Genomic DNA, 14,843 nt, shown 5'->3' on the forward strand with positions numbered 1-14,843 from the left:
TTGAAATATATCAAGACAATTTATAAAAATAATTTGAAAAACTAAGATCTCATTTGGCTAAAAAATTAATTGGTCTTCCCACCAAATTTACCGAAGTGCTGTCTAATAACATTCCAAGAATTTATTAAAAAATAATTCAAATTACTGACATTTTCTTATTCGTGGAAACACTTGGAAAACTAAAACCATGAATAATGTCAAACTGATGAGAGTAAAGAGTAATAGTTTAGTCACGTATTTATAAAACAGATTATTGCATTATTATAACTTAAAAGTTTTTTATTTCGGATTGTTTTGAATGTATTTTTTCAGACTTTGCTAATCATAGAGAAAACTAAAGCGTTAAATGGGTTCAACTCAGATACCATTTGCCAAGCAGTCCTCCAACTTTGCCTGGGCATCGTTTCGATCATTCGAATAGGTGCGATAGGACTCGGCATAGCAAGCATCGGCGATAATGTCGATACGGCGGAAATCTTCGGCGATTTCACGAGCCAATTGAGCGCCATCCAGAGTCAGATTGTTCAGTGGAGTGGATTTCTCGGTACCCTTGAAAAGCAATGAGAATAACAATGATTAGTCGATGAGGTAAATGGAATCAATATGAAATTCTTTCAACTTACGACTTTCTCGTAGCACTCAAACACGCTCTGCGTCTCACTGTCCTTTTGTTCGCATTCCAGGAGTGGGCCACAAATGTCATAGGCAGTAGATGAAAGGTTACTTCTGGGCTCAGAATAACGTTCCTCGATTGTAATAGCTCCCGATTGACGGTCCGTCCAACATTTCGTGTAATCGATCTTGTATTGGGTGTCTACCTCTTGTAGAATCGGCAAATACACAGAGAAGCACTCCATATTCTCTCCCGATTTCGACTGATACATCATAAGTTCCATTAGCTTGAGATCCTCAGACATTCCTGTTGGTTTCGAATCAATCGAAGGAACAGCCAGGATTTGGCCAATGGAGGCCAAGACGAGAAGAGTAATTACTTTTGGGAACATGTTTCCAGCTTTCACAGAGTGTCGAATTGTTGTGCCATAACTACGGCTAGCTTCTGACTATTTATAGTAGAAACTAATTGTAAAAGTTTATAAGGGAATGTCCCGTTGAGTTGGGTTATCAATTGTTATTGCGGATATTGTCGTTTCCGAACGGAAATCTAATCGGTTGTTATAATACTTAATGACGATTTACCTATGACGAGATCGTTATCAATATTAATTGGGCTATTTGCGAACGTTAACCCGAATTTTGTCAAGCCTCAATATTGGTAGTTAATTGAACAAATTGTTAAATATTCACTAAAGTTTAGATGGCTTTCTATGTCTGATAGATTCTAACTTATTTTGAAGGCAGATAAAGGAGACCTTTTTGACCCCATAAGGTATATATACATATATAGTCTTGATCAGCATGAAAAATCGACTCTTTATAGCTATATCCATTTGTACAATCATAGGTACTCTTGTCGTTAATTTTAGAGCTATGGAAGATAAGTATTGAATGGACAAAAAGTTTGAGTAACTTTATCAATTTTTTAATTTAAAAAGTTTTAAGTATTAATCGTTATTTTTAAGTTTGAAATCAAATAAACAGAACTCATGCAGTGGAAGATCTTGCTTGCTGGAAAACCGTTGTGAAATATCGCAATTTGACCATTTTATAAATCAAAGAGGTCGTCTGGAGCTGGGAGATTTCCGTGATGAAGCGGAATCTGGGACTTTTCACTGAATTTCCGTTTGAAAACAAATTCAAAACTAAATTTTCTTATGCGAATTTCCAATTATTTCGTATCAAAGAACTATAATAATACGAAAAGGAACCGTAAATATTTCGTTTACTACTTGAAAAGTGTCTAAGTACTATGCCAGAGAAAGATAGATAAGCAAAACCTTTATCGATTTTTCAGTGAGAAAGTATAAGAGTATAATAAACTTTGACTGCTCGGAAGTTAGACTGCAGAATCATTAAAAAATCTTATCGAATATTCAAATAAAATCACCTTTGATAAGCTATTGATTGAATCAAATAAAATGCCGGCCACTAGACCAAGCAAAACTTTCTCTTTTTGCCCGAAATGCCTTAACAATTTACAATGCAAATAACTTAAGGAAATGGCAATATCCGTTATTAAGTACTTTAGTTCGATTTTCCTTCACTTCTAGAATCTGTTTTGAGTATAAATAGGCGGACACAAGTTTCATTTAACACATAACAGTTTGTTAGCTCTTCGACAATCCATACATAGAAAATGTATTCAAAAGTATTCACTCTTCTGGTCCTGGCCTCCATTGCCGAAATTCTGGCTGTTCCCATAGCTTCAAAGCCAACAGGAATGTCAGAGGATCTCAAGCTTATAGAACTTATGATGGTTCAGTCAAAATCAGGAGAGAATATGGAGTGCTTCGGCGTCTATTTGCCCATACTTCAGGACATAGATACCCAATATACTATCGACTATACGAAATGTTGGACCGATCGTCAATCTGGAGTAAGCTTAATCGAGGAAACTTACTCCGAGCCCAGAAGCAACCTTTCAGCAACTGCGTATGATATTTGTGAACCATTATTGCAATGCGATCCCCAGCAAAGTGATACCCAAAGCGCCTTCGAATGCTATGAGAAAGTTGTAAGTGTAATCGATTAATTTTTCAAACTCCTCGTCCTCATTGTTATATAATCTTTTAAACAATTAAAGGGTACCGAAAAGTCCAGTACGCTCAACGATCTAACTCTGGATGGCGCTCAATTGGCTCGTGAAATCGCCGAAGACTTCCGCCGTATCGACATTATCGCCGATGCTTGCTATGCCGAATCCTATCGCACCTATTCGAATGATCGAAATGAGGCCCAGGCAAAATTGGAGGACTGCTTGGCAAATGGCATTTAAAGCGCAAAAGAATTGAATTTAGACCATAGCCTTTGAATGCTTAGCAAACGATGAACTATTTCAAATAAACTTATTTTAGATACCCAACAAATTATTTTGTTCCTTTGGCAACCTTCTAGAAATTTGTCAGATTTCTATGTTCATCAAATATATATATATACAAACATATGCTTTATTAGTTCAGAAACCCCTTTTCCTCGTTTCCTTAAGAGGTCAATTAAGGAAAATTTCCACTCAAAACTAAGATTTTACCTCAGAAATTGAACAAATTTTGATATATAACGAACGATACCACCTTTAAATGCTTAAGTTTTCTCCTTAAATGCAAAGTCAATTTGGCTCTATTATATAGTGGAATTATAGTTACAGCAAGGAAAGCAGTATACCAAAACACTTGCCAAAATGTACTTTTTCTTTAATACACCAAGTGCGTCACATTTTAAACAACATCTGCCAACTAACTTTATCTAAGGCATTTGCAAAACTCTTGATAAGTCACTGATTAAACACCAATAAACCAGCCACGACCTCTTTTTTTGTAACCAATTGTTATGTAGGTCAGGAAATTAATAAAGTATTATGAATCGAGTTGTTTTAAGGTTAAAAGGATTTAGTTATACAGTAAAATCACGATATAATGAACTTATATCGTTATAACGAAAAACCTATTATAACATATTTTTTAAGTACTATCAAGTATCCATAGCAAATCTGTCGATATAGCGAAGCATTTAGTGAGTCCATTTAAATTATTTACATCAAGGTTTCACTGTATATTGGTTTCGAATAACAACTATCTATATATTTTATAATTGATCAATTAGTAATGATTTTCTAATGGGGAAAATAAGTACCATTTTATTCGCAATTTTCATTTAAATTAAATTTAAAAAAAAATATGTATTTTAATTCATAATGGTGGTGACTGTTTCGGAAAGACCATTTGCCAAGCAATCCTCCAATCTAGCCTGGGCATCGTTTCGATCATTTGAATAGGTGCGATAGGATTCGGCATAGCAAGCATCGGCGATAATGTCGATACGGCGGAAGTCTTCGGCGATTTCACGAGCCAATTGAGCCCCATCCAGAGTCAGATTGTTCAGTGGAGTGGACTTCTCGGTACCCTTGAAAAGCAATGACAATATCAATGATTAGTCAATGAGGTAAATAGAATCAATATGAAATTCTTTCAACTTACAACTTTCTCGTAGCACTCAAAAACGCTCTGCGTCTCACTGTCCTTTTGTTCGCATTCCAGAAGTGGGCCACAAATGTCATAGGCAGTGGATGAAAGGTTACTTCTGGGCTCAGAATAACGTTCCTCGATTGCACTAGCTCCCGATTGACGGTCCGTCCAACATTTCGTGTAATCGATCTTGTACTGTGTGTCTACCTCTTGTAGAATCGGCAAATACACAGAGAAGCACTCCATGTTCTCTCCCGATTTCGACTGATACATCATCAGTTCCATTAGCTTGAGATCCTCAGACATTCCTGTTGGTTTCGAATCAATCGAAGGATCAGCCAGAATTTGACCAATAAAGGCCACCAGCAGGAAAGTAAATACTTTTGAGAACATTTTGCAAGCAGCTACCAATCGTCGAAGAAGTAAGAAACTGTTGTGATTAAAATTAGTTTGGTTTTTAACTATTTATACTGGAAACAGATTCCAATAGCTTGTGAAGGGAATGCCCCCTTGCCTCGGGTAATTAAACGTTATCAGACATCAGAGTACGTTTTGACGGATATTGCCGTTTCCGACATCAAATTTAATCGAATTTCTTCAGAAATCGTTATCACCTCGCGATCTGTTCAAGAAGAAAACCGATTGCACTGCTGATTATATTTTACTAGTAATCTATCTGTAAACTTTAATTAATACTAATGACGCGATCGATAAGGAATTTGTACGAGACTTTTTGCAAATATTTACTTAGATCATGGTTAACTATTTTATTCCAATTTATGACATTTTGCCATACACATTCAACGTATTAGGCTGCCTACCAATGGCATTCAAAATAATGTCATAAGCACATAATGATGGTATTTGAAAAGCTTAGATAAGATATTGAAATTAGATTTGATGTGCTAATTTTTAGTCTTTTAGGTCTCTTTTAAGGATGATTTTCCATTTTAAATAACACAATTACAATCGAGTTATGACTAAACAACTTAGACCTTTAATAATATTAACAACTTTTCATGATCATATTATTAGAGCAAAAAGAGATGTGTAGAGCTATTTTATCACAAGCTTCGAGCAAATAGATCATACCGCTGCTTGAACGCTAAAACTAGTTGGAAATTGTAACTAGATAAGGTGCAAAGAAAAACCCCGCTTATAATTTTAAACAACATAAGTATATAAAGTATTTCCAATAAAAGTTCTGCTTTCTTTTATTTGATTTTTCTTTTGAAATGTTTTATAGTTTCCATTCGTTGCATATTTAATATCCAGTTACTGCGGTTGTGTCTGTAAGGCCGTATTGCAAGCAAAAATTTAAATCGCTTTGTGCCTCTGTACGATCATTCGTATAGACACGAAGAGCCTCGCCGTAACATGCATCGGCAATAATGTCAATGCGACGGAAATCTTCAGCGATTTCACGGGCCAATTGAGCGCCATCCAAAGATAGATTGCTAAGGGAATTGGACTTCTCGGCACCCTAGTTATGACCAACGATGATTAGATAGATCGTTAAAAAGTTAGAGAACTGTACTTACAACTTTCTCGTAGCATTCGAATACAAGCTGGGAGCTACCTTCTTTTTGCTCACATTCCAACAGTGGTCCACAAATGTCATAGGCAGTTGATGAAAGATTATCCCGGGGCAGAGTATAGCGTTCTTCGATTCCACTAGCTCCCGATTGACGATCAGTCCAGCACTTTGTGTAATCGATTCTGTATTGTGTGTCTATGTCTTGTAAAATGGGCAGGTGAACGGGGAAGCATTCGATATTCTCTCCCGATTTCGACTGATAGACCATAAGTTCCATTAATTTCAGATTCTCGGACATTACGGTCGGTTCGGCAGAACGCTGAACTGCCAAAATTGGGCCAATGATGGCCAATAACAGCAGAGGAACAAATACTTTTGGAAACATTTTGAAGCTAACACGGAATGATGAAGGAGCAACAAATGGCTATGCTTCAATTATAAATCGCTGCTACCTTTTTATACCCAAAATAAAAACAGATTTCTGATATTTATGAGGGAAGTTTTGGTTATCAATCGGTTATCAGTTTTAATGCCATGGACAACGAAATTTGAAATCTTTGGTTGTAAATTCGATGAAAAGTTTCAGCCGAAATTCGTAGAAATCATTATCATATCGCCGTCTGTTCATTTAGAAAGTTAACTTCCAAAATAGGCATCGGACCAAGTTGGACCATAAAAACTAAAAAAAAAATTAAGCACATGTAAATATTTGGAAAAACCGGGAACTTTGCATTTGTTGTTGTTAAGAAATTGAGGCTTGACTAACAAACCTTGACATTGCTGAGTAGGTAAAATAAAACAGCTACGAGAGTTTCGACCTGGCTAAAGACTTCAATGAAATAAAATATTTAATATTTAAATATGAGATTCAAAAATTTGCGTCAAATTTAACTGCAATTTGTTATCGATAAGCGATAACAATATCGACCTCTAAACAAAAATAGTGGGAAATGTTCGAGTTCGTGAGTAAAACACCCGAACATGTTCGAGCTCTGCAGTTAAACACCAAACTTGTTTGCATAAAAAAACTGAAAATAAATAGAAATTTTTTTTGTTTTTACGCGAAAATCAATCAATACAAACATTATCCTCATACATATATTGAAACGATTCGAAGCAAACATTACCAAGATGTCCAATGACCACCAATAGCAGCTAATCCTAAACCAAAGCCAATTTTGATGACCAACGACAGAAAAGGAAGCAAGAAAGCAAAAAATAAAAATAGTGATATTGACCACTTGACCAAAATGGCAAGCAAAGTAAGTAAAATAAGGATAACCATTTTATATGTAATTCGATGATATAAATATCACTTATATAGACAAACAATACGGCAAGCTCCAGCTCTAACAATAATGAGGAAGAACAGAGACGCATATGGGTGGGCAATCTGGATGCACGAATCACCGAGTAAGTTAACCCGTCTGTTGTTTGTGCCCAATGTAGTCGTTAACCTTTTGCCTTATTTTGTCATTTATCGGTTTCAACTACTCAAACTAATGCAAAAATGCGGCGCCATTGAAAAGTTCGACATGCTCTTTCATAAGGGCGGTCCCCTAATGGGTCAGTCCCGTGGCTACGCGTTTGTTACCTTTGCCCACAGTGATGGTGCAACTCAGGCATTACTGAAATTGGATGGCAGTCAGGTTGGCAGCCGTTCCATAGCAGTGCGTCTGGCCAAAAATATCAAATATGTGAGTAGAAAAAGAACTAAATCATGGAGAGATGAAGAGTGAGACAACTTTTCAATTCCATCTTACTCTTACCAGGATGACCTGCAGAAACCCAAACCACGTCTAGAGATACCCGCATTGGGTACTGGTCGACGAGAAGAGAAGATAAGCAAAACGGAGGCTATAAGAGCTATTGAGGCTAAACTGAAGCTTTTGGAGCGACAAACAGATGATAATTTAGAACTCAACACCACTCAGATGGGCCTGGGCGTGTCTTATTCCACGGGTCGTGGCAGAAATGACCAGCAACATGGCCCTGTACCTTTCATTCAACGTTACCAATTCAACAAGGAGCGCGAGGAACGTGATCGCAAATCCTCAAAATCTTCGGCTCCCTATCATAGGCAGCAACGACCTAATCGACGGCGCTGAAATATTGCCATTTGACCAGACGTCAAAACAATCAATCCGCACTCATCCTCATACCATTAACAATTAATTTATTACAAAAAAAGAAAAAAAAAATAAGTAACGAAACCAAAAAATTGTTTAATTTGGTTTTTTTTATCTATTTGGGTGCAAATAGAAATTTGCCTCGCATTTTTTCGGGCAGTGGCACCGTTCCAGGGCAAGCAATCTGTCCAGGTATCTCACAGATGCAATGCCGATCACAACCATAGCCAAAATTAGCTGGATTATCCTTACTCTCGGCCAGACGCGCCTCAGCATCCAATTGTTCTCTATAAGACGACGAAAGATTAGTAACAAATGGAAAAGGGAGCATCATCGTCATGCTTACCTCGTCTTACCCACCACCTTGACCAGATGATCTATAATGTCGTCATGTCCCTTGCCATCAATATCGATGAGCATATCTCGTCCATCCTCAAAGTAACATCTCACAAATGGCGATGGTGTCATATTCTTAAGCGTTAGCACCTGAACCTGAGGATTCTTGAACTGCACTTGTGGTATATTCCAGAACACAAACTCTCTGCAAGATGTACATAGTGTGAATCAATGGGAATCTATTAAGAAATTCCACCTGCCCACCATCGCTGCTCACCTGGCTCCCGCATGATGTTCGCCGTATGTGTTATAATTTACACTGAATATCCGCACTTTATCCTTGAGAACTAGTTTGCCAGCATTTAGATACTTTAAAGTACGGCGTATGGGTTCACGTCCTTTCATAAACGGCATTTTCACACTAGTTCTTATTCAACTTTCTAGCAAAGAAATTAAAAAATTAAAAAAAGTCAACAAATTCGTTTCTTGTGTAAGCGGCTAATTCAGTGTGACCAGGCAGTATTTGGTTTTAGCGGTTTTTAAGAAACTGTGACTTTGCTTAAGAAAATGTAACGAGTTATGTAGATCAAAATAATATATAAGAATGTTTTTTAAAAGCAGGTATGACATATAGAGGAGCTAGCCTTTATGATTTACAGCACGATTTAAACTGTTTTCTTTGGAGCCATGCATTATATTTACTATTTCTTAGTTATCAGTTATCAAAAGCATTGCCAGATCGCTAAAACAAAAAACCTTAAAAATCTTCAAAACTTGGCGGGACTTTTTAGAGAGTTGTAAATTTTTACAATATATGTTTCATAATTAAAATTCATTACGAAAACAGTTTACTTTTTATAGTAAAATGACGTGTCGGTGCTGATGTAAAACTCATAGAAAAATTTCGTTTTAACAATTCGAAAAGAGAAAAGGGACATTCCCATATTCTGGCAACTCTATAGAAAATTATATTTCACTTGTTAGTATTTTTCCACGCAGCATATTTCAAATAACTTAAACCTGTCACAATTTATTCTTGACTAAACTGAGCAAACAATAATCCCAAACTGTAGATCCAATTTCACCCTATTATCTATTTTATATGAGCTGGCGGTCATCGAAGGGCACGGCTTATAAAAAAAAAACTGATTTGAATTGAGGACCACCCGCAAGCAAGGTGAGTTGATTAAAGAGGAAGCTGAAGACTGACGTGTAGTTTTCCAGTTTTGTTATTTGTTTGATTTTCCAACTGATTATAGGTTAGACCGTGCTGCTATCACAAACATATAAATACATAAACTAGCAAAACATTCGCAGTATTAGTTTCGCGACTCCCAAGATGGCAACAACAACTCAGACGCCAACTTTTGGCGATATTTCGGCAAAATTCACTTCTGCAACGCTCGATGAGATTATCCGGAATGCTGGCGGAACCAAGCATACCTCCTACACTTGGGGTGAAGGCGGCAAAAAGGGAGATTCCTATTTGAGCAAAGTTTTCCGTATGTGTGTCTATGGTGTCAAGGAGCCCGAGAACACAACGCTGGTAGCGAATGTTATTATTAAAGCCATGCCAGACAACTTGCATAGACGACGACTCTTCCGCTCGACGGACTTTTTCCGCAATGAGATAAACTTCTATCAGAAAGTGGTGCCAGCCATTGAGGCCTTCCAGGCAAGCCGTGATCCCAAGCCCAACAACCCATTCGTTGAGTATCCCAAGTGTTTAGCCGCTCTATGCGATGGTGTCAATGACTTCATTGCCCTAGAGGATGTTGGCTTCCGTGGCTATCGTGCGCCCAATCGGTAAGAAAATGAAACGAAACCAAATCTCCTTTCAAATTGTTAAAATGTAAATATTTTTCGTTTTATTTTAGTCAAAGCTACATTTCTCTGGAGGATGCCCTATTGACAATGCGTTCGCTGGGTCGTTATCATGGCGTGGCCTTGGCATTTAAGGCATTGGATTCGGATAATTTTGAAAAGGCTGGCAGTGCATTGGAGGAGACCTACTATAGTGAGCATACCAGAGAATGGTATACTGGATTCCTTGCCCTGGCCGAGAATGTGGCTAGTGATGCAATTAAGAAGACGTATCCACATACAAAATATGAAACAATATCCAATAATTTCCTGCAACCTCAACTCTTTGATGATCTAATCAATTTGGTTTCCACGCGCTCCAACTTGACCGTTTTCGGTCATGGCGATTGTTGGACCCCGAATTTCCTTACTCGTTACAATGTTGAGGGTAAACCAGAGGAGATCATAATCATTGATTTTCAATTGGCACGCCTTGCCTCACTGGCCCTAGATATTACCTTCTTTATATACTCGTGCACCAGCCAGTCATTACGTGAGGAGCACTATGATGAACTATTGAGAGCATATCTGGAGAGTGCACAGAAATTGATTACCGATTTGGGTGGCAATGCGGAGGCTATTATCAATTGGAATACCTTGCAACAGGAATTGCGTCAATTTGGTCGTTTCGGTTGCGGCATGGGCATTGAATCGTTGCCCATGTCTCTGATCGAAGACGATGAGGTGGCCGATTTGGATGCCATTGTTGAGAACGCTGTACTCACCGATGTTTGGAATATAACACCATTTAAGGAGCCTGGCAAAAGCCAACGTATTGCTGATATATTCAAGCATGCCATTGATCAGGGATATCTTAAATAAGGATTTTCTCTTTCTACATATATCAAATATTGACAATATGAATAATGTACCTCAAACTTTTTAGACATGAGTCGAATAATTCCAATTGAATACTTTTTGACTTTTAAATAGATAAATAAAATATAATGTATATTATACATATATGTATATATTTGCCTCAACATAAGGATGTATATATGCTGAATCATAGGCAAAACATATTACAAACGATTTTCATGCACAAGTTTCATAATCAGTAATTGTGTAACAATTTCTAATCACTTTGTCAACAAAGCCATCTCATTTTTAAGTTAATCAAAAAGATTTATAATCACGAAAGAAAAAAAACTTTTATTTATGTATATGTATATACCTAGGTATGTATGTATATGTGAATGAACTTAATTTTAAGGACTAAAGGCAATTGCCCTCATGCAGAACACACCAATGTGGCGTAACCGCATCCGCGTGTATGCCACGTGCCAATAGACGCTCACGATAGCGATAGAAGCGTCTTTGGGCCAACAGGGCAGATGATTTCGGATTCGACCAAAGTCTTTCGGCAGCAGCTCCAGCTCTTGGCCAAATGCGGGCCTCTGTAAATATGCAGAATGGAATTACTCCTACACTAATCACAAGTTGTCCCTTTCTCTTTGGTCTTACCCAATGAATTTTGATCAACATATTCACTCCACATGCACACCTCACCACCAAGCACTTGATCCTTGCGTGCACCTGAGGGCAAGGCATTGCCATAGACAGTCTTCCAATTGTAGTAGTTGGTGGAGCCCCAGAAACCATGATCCAGATACCAAGCATCCTTGGTGGATATCAAAATACGATAGCCCCGCTGCAAGAGTTCCCGATTCAGGGAATCTGCAGCACTCACCCAGGTTTGGATGATGAAACGTTCCTTGGGTAGAAATTCCTCAATAGTTTTCGGATCTGTCAAATGACTGGACCATAATATCACTGGTTTTGGTTCCTTATTATTCGGAAACATGCGCTGATTGATATCATCCCAGGCATCGAGATTACGCTGATGGAACTGCGACCATAGACGCAGGAAACTCAAAACTCCGAGGTCATAGCCCCGAGCTACCATAACATCGGTTATCTCTTTGGTATTGTTCCAGCAGGGCAGGAATACCTCATCGCCACCCATGTGTATGGTCTCTTCGGGTGCACCCAGTTCGGCAATATCTTCGAAAATCTCCTTTAGCACAGCGTACATGTGATCATTTATGGGATTAAGTTGCCCACATGGCGGTTGGACGCAATACTTTCGCCATGGCGATTGATTCAGGCATACGGATATATTGCCCAAGCCGGCACTGGGACCCCATTGCCAGCCGTTGCCTGCATGTGAGGGACCATCGATTTCGATCAGGACACGAATACCCCGGAGACGGGCATATTTTACCAAGTTGACGGCATCTGCCCGGGAATAGGTCTGTGCCGTAGAATAGGCACCAAAACGTTGCATTTCCGGTACACGGGTTATCTCTAGGGGAAAACTATGTGTGTCCACCACATGCCAATGCAGGACATTCAATTTGGATGCGGCCATGGCATCTATAGTGCTTCTTATGTATCGCAATGGTAGGAAATTCCTAGAGGTATCCAAGAGCACACCACGATGTGGAAAAACTGGACGATCTGTTATCCGTGCCGCACTGACCAGAAGCAATCCATTCGTTATGCTCCCGGTAACCAAATTACTCAGCGTCTCAAAGGCATGTCGGGCCCCATAAACTGTTGGCGCCTTGATATCGACAAATGTGACTTTATCTGTGCTACGCACCACCATCATATAGCTCTCATCCGTGGTCCAGTCCAATACCAAGCTATTCGATTGCACTGTAGCCTTGACAAGGACCTCCTTACTGCTGGCCAAAGTGCAATTGCGGGTACATTCCTTGAGTAAATTGCTTACGAACAATCGATTCGTTTCGTGTAAAAACTGTGTGGTCACATCATTGGGGGCCACCACGTTGAAGCGTACCTTCCATGGATCAAAATGCACCCGCTCATGGGACAGGGAGCACTCATCCCCAGTGGGCATTGGCCAAATGGATCCATATTTGCCACACGATAGACGGCAATCGCGTTGACTCTCGAATTGATGTGACAAGTACTGGACACCCGGAACTTGTTCATCTTCTGAAGTGCAGATATCCGTTGAACTGCACAGCCATTTACTGAAATCAATACAAAAAAAAAAGAAAAATACAATATAAATTCATGTTATATATATAACATCGTTTAAACGGCAAATCGATCTGTACTCTCGAATAAAATCAAAATTCTTGGATGAAACATTCTTCAACGAGCCGAAACTGTAGCCCCTTAAGTAAATCCGTTTTTATCCTATTTACCATTTATCTAAATCACCCCAAGGCCAAAAATCTAGGATTAATCTAGGATATTTTATCTGCCTTATTACCTTTTTTGTCCATTAGCACGGATAAACGAATGTAATTCTATGGGTCAATTCTTACAGATTCTAGTATCCGATCCGCCAAATGCCCTTTGTATTTAAAACCTTTTAACTTAAACTTGTTTTTAATTTGTATTTAATGTACACAACATTAAAAACAACTTTAAATACAATGTTTCTTACAAATAGCTCATAGACAGATATGTACACCCCCTTTTGGGGGATTCCTTGAAAAGTCTTGAAGTGGATTCTCTTAAAAAATCAACCGTCAGAATTCGGGAGAATTCCATCCTGGTGCTTAACCCTAGACCGTCATCGTTTGTCGAATCGCCATTTTCAAAATCGTCAAAAATATGGTGTTAGATATGTGGTTTTACTACATTTAGATAAATCTAAAAATATTTTTTTTATTTCTCACAAATTTCATATTCCGTATGTGGTTCCCCCATGTACATATGTATATGTATGTATGTATATATTTTAGATAAAGCCACATACTTTGTTTCTTTTGAGTAATAATATAAGTGCCATTGTTTTGGTCAGATGTTTATATTCTACACAAGTGGGCTTCACATACATAAGTATACTTATATGTATTTTTGTATATTCAATTAGATTTGCACTAAACTAAAGCTTCGTTTTCACCTTAATGCACAGGGCAATTTCCCCTAAGAGTTTCAAGTTGAGCTAATAAACTTTTTCTGTTGGCCAGCAAACTTGGCTAGAAGTATGCATAATATAATCACCATGTAACTGTAATATTAGTTGGATCAACTCTATATAAAATTAATATTTCGCGCACATATTAATCAATCAGATTTCAGTGTGTTTCCGGTTTATGATTTCACTTTCAATTGTTAGCCGAGACACAAACCTTCTGCCGCTGATTCTATTGCTGGACGTCTCAGAGCTATCGTTGGCGTATGCAACTGGTGCAAATGCAGTGATTGCTGCAGCTGCAGCTGTGAGGCAGAGAGCACTCCATGCACCCCAATGATAACAATGTTTGTAACTAGTCTGGTCGGGCATCTTTTTCCCTTTTAAACGGTTGGCCTGCAAATTTCTTGCTATTTATACTCCACAAAATAACTGAAACACACTCTCACACACACAGTTGATAAAGAAAATGGGTGAAGAAAATAAAAAAAAAAAAAAAAAACAGAAAAGAAAAGTAAAAAGAAATGCAAACAAATCAAGGCGAAACTAAGCGAAATTTCACTTGCAGCCTATCGCATGCAAATGGGCGCAACACAGAAATAAAACTGAGTTAAAATTTGTGCTGCAAAATCCAAGCTTATCGACAGAATTACTTAGACTCAGCGGGGCAATTCGGCGCATTCAGAGAGAGTGAGAGAGAGAGAGAGAGAGTGAGTAAGGGGGAGTGAGAGTACAAGAGTGGAGCGGATCGACGTGAAGCGGCATGAAAATGAGCGACATCGGGCAAAAGGGAAATGGATTGTGATTGTGGCCAGGGTTGGACTTAGAGAAATGCAGGCGGGCATCTAAAACTTCAATGGCGTGTCTATGGGGGATGAAGTAAGAAGAAGACAACTAATCGACACACAAGATCCGCCACCTGACAATAATTCAACTCTCCCTTAAGCCCTATATGGATGTATTTTGTGTGGTCCCGCTTGATCCGCCCCTGTATGTGTGCG

At 38.4% G+C, this 14,843-nt stretch overlaps 7 protein-coding genes across 8 annotated transcripts; 3 read left to right on the forward strand and 4 right to left on the reverse strand.

Annotated features, from left to right (window-relative positions):
• Positions 1-260: 260 nt before the first annotated feature.
• Positions 261-1,022, reverse strand: LOC6638037. The gene is made up of 2 exons (XM_002061104.4): positions 624-1,022; positions 261-549 (listed from the first exon to the last, which is right to left on the reverse strand). The coding sequence occupies exons 1-2, from the start codon at positions 1,002-1,004 to the stop codon at positions 358-360; spliced, it is 573 nt and encodes a 190-aa protein (XP_002061140.3). The 5' UTR covers positions 1,005-1,022; the 3' UTR covers positions 261-357.
• Positions 1,023-2,254: 1,232 nt separating this feature from the next.
• LOC6638051 lies at positions 2,255-2,893 on the forward strand. Its single transcript, XM_002061105.1, has 2 exons — positions 2,255-2,632; positions 2,702-2,893. The coding sequence occupies exons 1-2, from the start codon at positions 2,255-2,257 to the stop codon at positions 2,891-2,893; spliced, it is 570 nt and encodes a 189-aa protein (XP_002061141.1).
• Positions 2,894-3,723: 830 nt separating this feature from the next.
• On the reverse strand, positions 3,724-4,490 carry LOC6638052. Its single transcript, XM_002061106.4, has 2 exons — positions 4,092-4,490; positions 3,724-4,017 (listed from the first exon to the last, which is right to left on the reverse strand). Exons 1-2 carry the CDS (start codon positions 4,470-4,472, stop codon positions 3,799-3,801), a joined length of 600 nt encoding a protein of 199 aa, XP_002061142.1. The 5' UTR covers positions 4,473-4,490; the 3' UTR covers positions 3,724-3,798.
• A 2,132-nt stretch (positions 4,491-6,622) lies between these two features.
• LOC6638054 (probable RNA-binding protein 18) lies at positions 6,623-7,800 on the forward strand. 2 transcript variants are annotated; one of them, XM_002061108.4, is made up of 4 exons: positions 6,623-6,878; positions 6,941-7,029; positions 7,146-7,313; positions 7,389-7,800. In XM_002061108.4, exons 2-4 carry the CDS (start codon positions 6,997-6,999, stop codon positions 7,722-7,724), a joined length of 537 nt encoding a protein of 178 aa, XP_002061144.2. In that variant the 5' UTR covers positions 6,623-6,878; positions 6,941-6,996; the 3' UTR covers positions 7,725-7,800. The 2 variants fall into 2 exon arrangements, with proteins under 2 accessions (XP_002061144.2, XP_023031323.1); XM_023175555.2 differs by having other exon boundaries at positions 6,625-6,878; positions 7,100-7,313; positions 7,389-7,799.
• A 21-nt stretch (positions 7,801-7,821) lies between these two features.
• Positions 7,822-8,601, reverse strand: LOC6638013 (probable 28S ribosomal protein S25, mitochondrial). The gene is made up of 3 exons (XM_002061109.4): positions 8,359-8,601; positions 8,092-8,286; positions 7,822-8,032 (listed from the first exon to the last, which is right to left on the reverse strand). The coding sequence occupies exons 1-3, from the start codon at positions 8,493-8,495 to the stop codon at positions 7,861-7,863; spliced, it is 504 nt and encodes a 167-aa protein (XP_002061145.1). The 5' UTR covers positions 8,496-8,601; the 3' UTR covers positions 7,822-7,860.
• Positions 8,602-9,052: 451 nt separating this feature from the next.
• LOC6638014 lies at positions 9,053-10,907 on the forward strand. Its single transcript, XM_002061110.3, has 3 exons — positions 9,053-9,258; positions 9,341-9,887; positions 9,959-10,907. Exons 2-3 carry the CDS (start codon positions 9,421-9,423, stop codon positions 10,764-10,766), a joined length of 1,275 nt encoding a protein of 424 aa, XP_002061146.1. The 5' UTR covers positions 9,053-9,258; positions 9,341-9,420; the 3' UTR covers positions 10,767-10,907.
• On the reverse strand, positions 10,897-14,311 carry LOC6638015 (chitooligosaccharidolytic beta-N-acetylglucosaminidase). The gene is made up of 3 exons (XM_002061111.3): positions 14,060-14,311; positions 11,409-12,946; positions 10,897-11,341 (listed from the first exon to the last, which is right to left on the reverse strand). Exons 1-3 carry the CDS (start codon positions 14,212-14,214, stop codon positions 11,160-11,162), a joined length of 1,875 nt encoding a protein of 624 aa, XP_002061147.1. The 5' UTR covers positions 14,215-14,311; the 3' UTR covers positions 10,897-11,159.
• Positions 14,312-14,843: the final 532 nt, after the last annotated feature.

The sequence above is a fragment of the Drosophila willistoni genome (assembly GCF_018902025.1).
Source record: "Drosophila willistoni isolate 14030-0811.24 chromosome XL unlocalized genomic scaffold, UCI_dwil_1.1 Seg141, whole genome shotgun sequence".
Lineage (NCBI taxonomy): Eukaryota > Metazoa > Arthropoda > Insecta > Diptera > Drosophilidae > Drosophila > Drosophila willistoni.

What these genes read in the sequence shown, in the direction of transcription:
- LOC6638052 (XM_002061106.4), bottom strand. Translation starts at nt 4,472, where the DNA reads ATGTTCTCAAAAGTATTTACTTTCCTGCTGGTGGCCTTTATTGGTCAA. An exon ending in TTGAGTGCTACGAGAAAGTT is followed by an intron (nt 4,018 to 4,091) that starts GTAAGTTGAAAG and finishes TTGCTTTTCAAG; the next exon opens with GGTACCGAGAAGTCCACTCC.
- LOC6638054 (XM_023175555.2), top strand. Translation starts at nt 6,798, where the DNA reads ATGACCAACGACAGAAAAGGAAGCAAGAAAGCAAAAAATAAAAATAGT. An exon ending in TGACCAAAATGGCAAGCAAA is followed by an intron (nt 6,879 to 6,940) that starts GTAAGTAAAATA and finishes TCACTTATATAG; the next exon opens with ACAAACAATACGGCAAGCTC. An exon ending in TGGCCAAAAATATCAAATAT is followed by an intron (nt 7,314 to 7,388) that starts GTGAGTAGAAAA and finishes TACTCTTACCAG; the next exon opens with GATGACCTGCAGAAACCCAA.
- LOC6638015 (XM_002061111.3), bottom strand. Translation starts at nt 14,214, where the DNA reads ATGCCCGACCAGACTAGTTACAAACATTGTTATCATTGGGGTGCATGG. An exon ending in AATAGAATCAGCGGCAGAAG is followed by an intron (nt 12,947 to 14,059) that starts GTTTGTGTCTCG and finishes TATTGATTTCAG; the next exon opens with TAAATGGCTGTGCAGTTCAA. An exon ending in TGTTGATCAAAATTCATTGG is followed by an intron (nt 11,342 to 11,408) that starts GTAAGACCAAAG and finishes GCATATTTACAG; the next exon opens with AGGCCCGCATTTGGCCAAGA.
- LOC6638014 (XM_002061110.3), top strand. Translation starts at nt 9,421, where the DNA reads ATGGCAACAACAACTCAGACGCCAACTTTTGGCGATATTTCGGCAAAA. An exon ending in GGCTATCGTGCGCCCAATCG is followed by an intron (nt 9,888 to 9,958) that starts GTAAGAAAATGA and finishes GTTTTATTTTAG; the next exon opens with TCAAAGCTACATTTCTCTGG.
- LOC6638037 (XM_002061104.4), bottom strand. Translation starts at nt 1,004, where the DNA reads ATGTTCCCAAAAGTAATTACTCTTCTCGTCTTGGCCTCCATTGGCCAA. An exon ending in TTGAGTGCTACGAGAAAGTC is followed by an intron (nt 550 to 623) that starts GTAAGTTGAAAG and finishes TTGCTTTTCAAG; the next exon opens with GGTACCGAGAAATCCACTCC.
- LOC6638051 (XM_002061105.1), top strand. Translation starts at nt 2,255, where the DNA reads ATGTATTCAAAAGTATTCACTCTTCTGGTCCTGGCCTCCATTGCCGAA. An exon ending in TCGAATGCTATGAGAAAGTT is followed by an intron (nt 2,633 to 2,701) that starts GTAAGTGTAATC and finishes AAACAATTAAAG; the next exon opens with GGTACCGAAAAGTCCAGTAC.
- LOC6638013 (XM_002061109.4), bottom strand. Translation starts at nt 8,495, where the DNA reads ATGCCGTTTATGAAAGGACGTGAACCCATACGCCGTACTTTAAAGTAT. An exon ending in GAACATCATGCGGGAGCCAG is followed by an intron (nt 8,287 to 8,358) that starts GTGAGCAGCGAT and finishes TACATCTTGCAG; the next exon opens with AGAGTTTGTGTTCTGGAATA. An exon ending in AAGGTGGTGGGTAAGACGAG is followed by an intron (nt 8,033 to 8,091) that starts GTAAGCATGACG and finishes GTCGTCTTATAG; the next exon opens with AGAACAATTGGATGCTGAGG.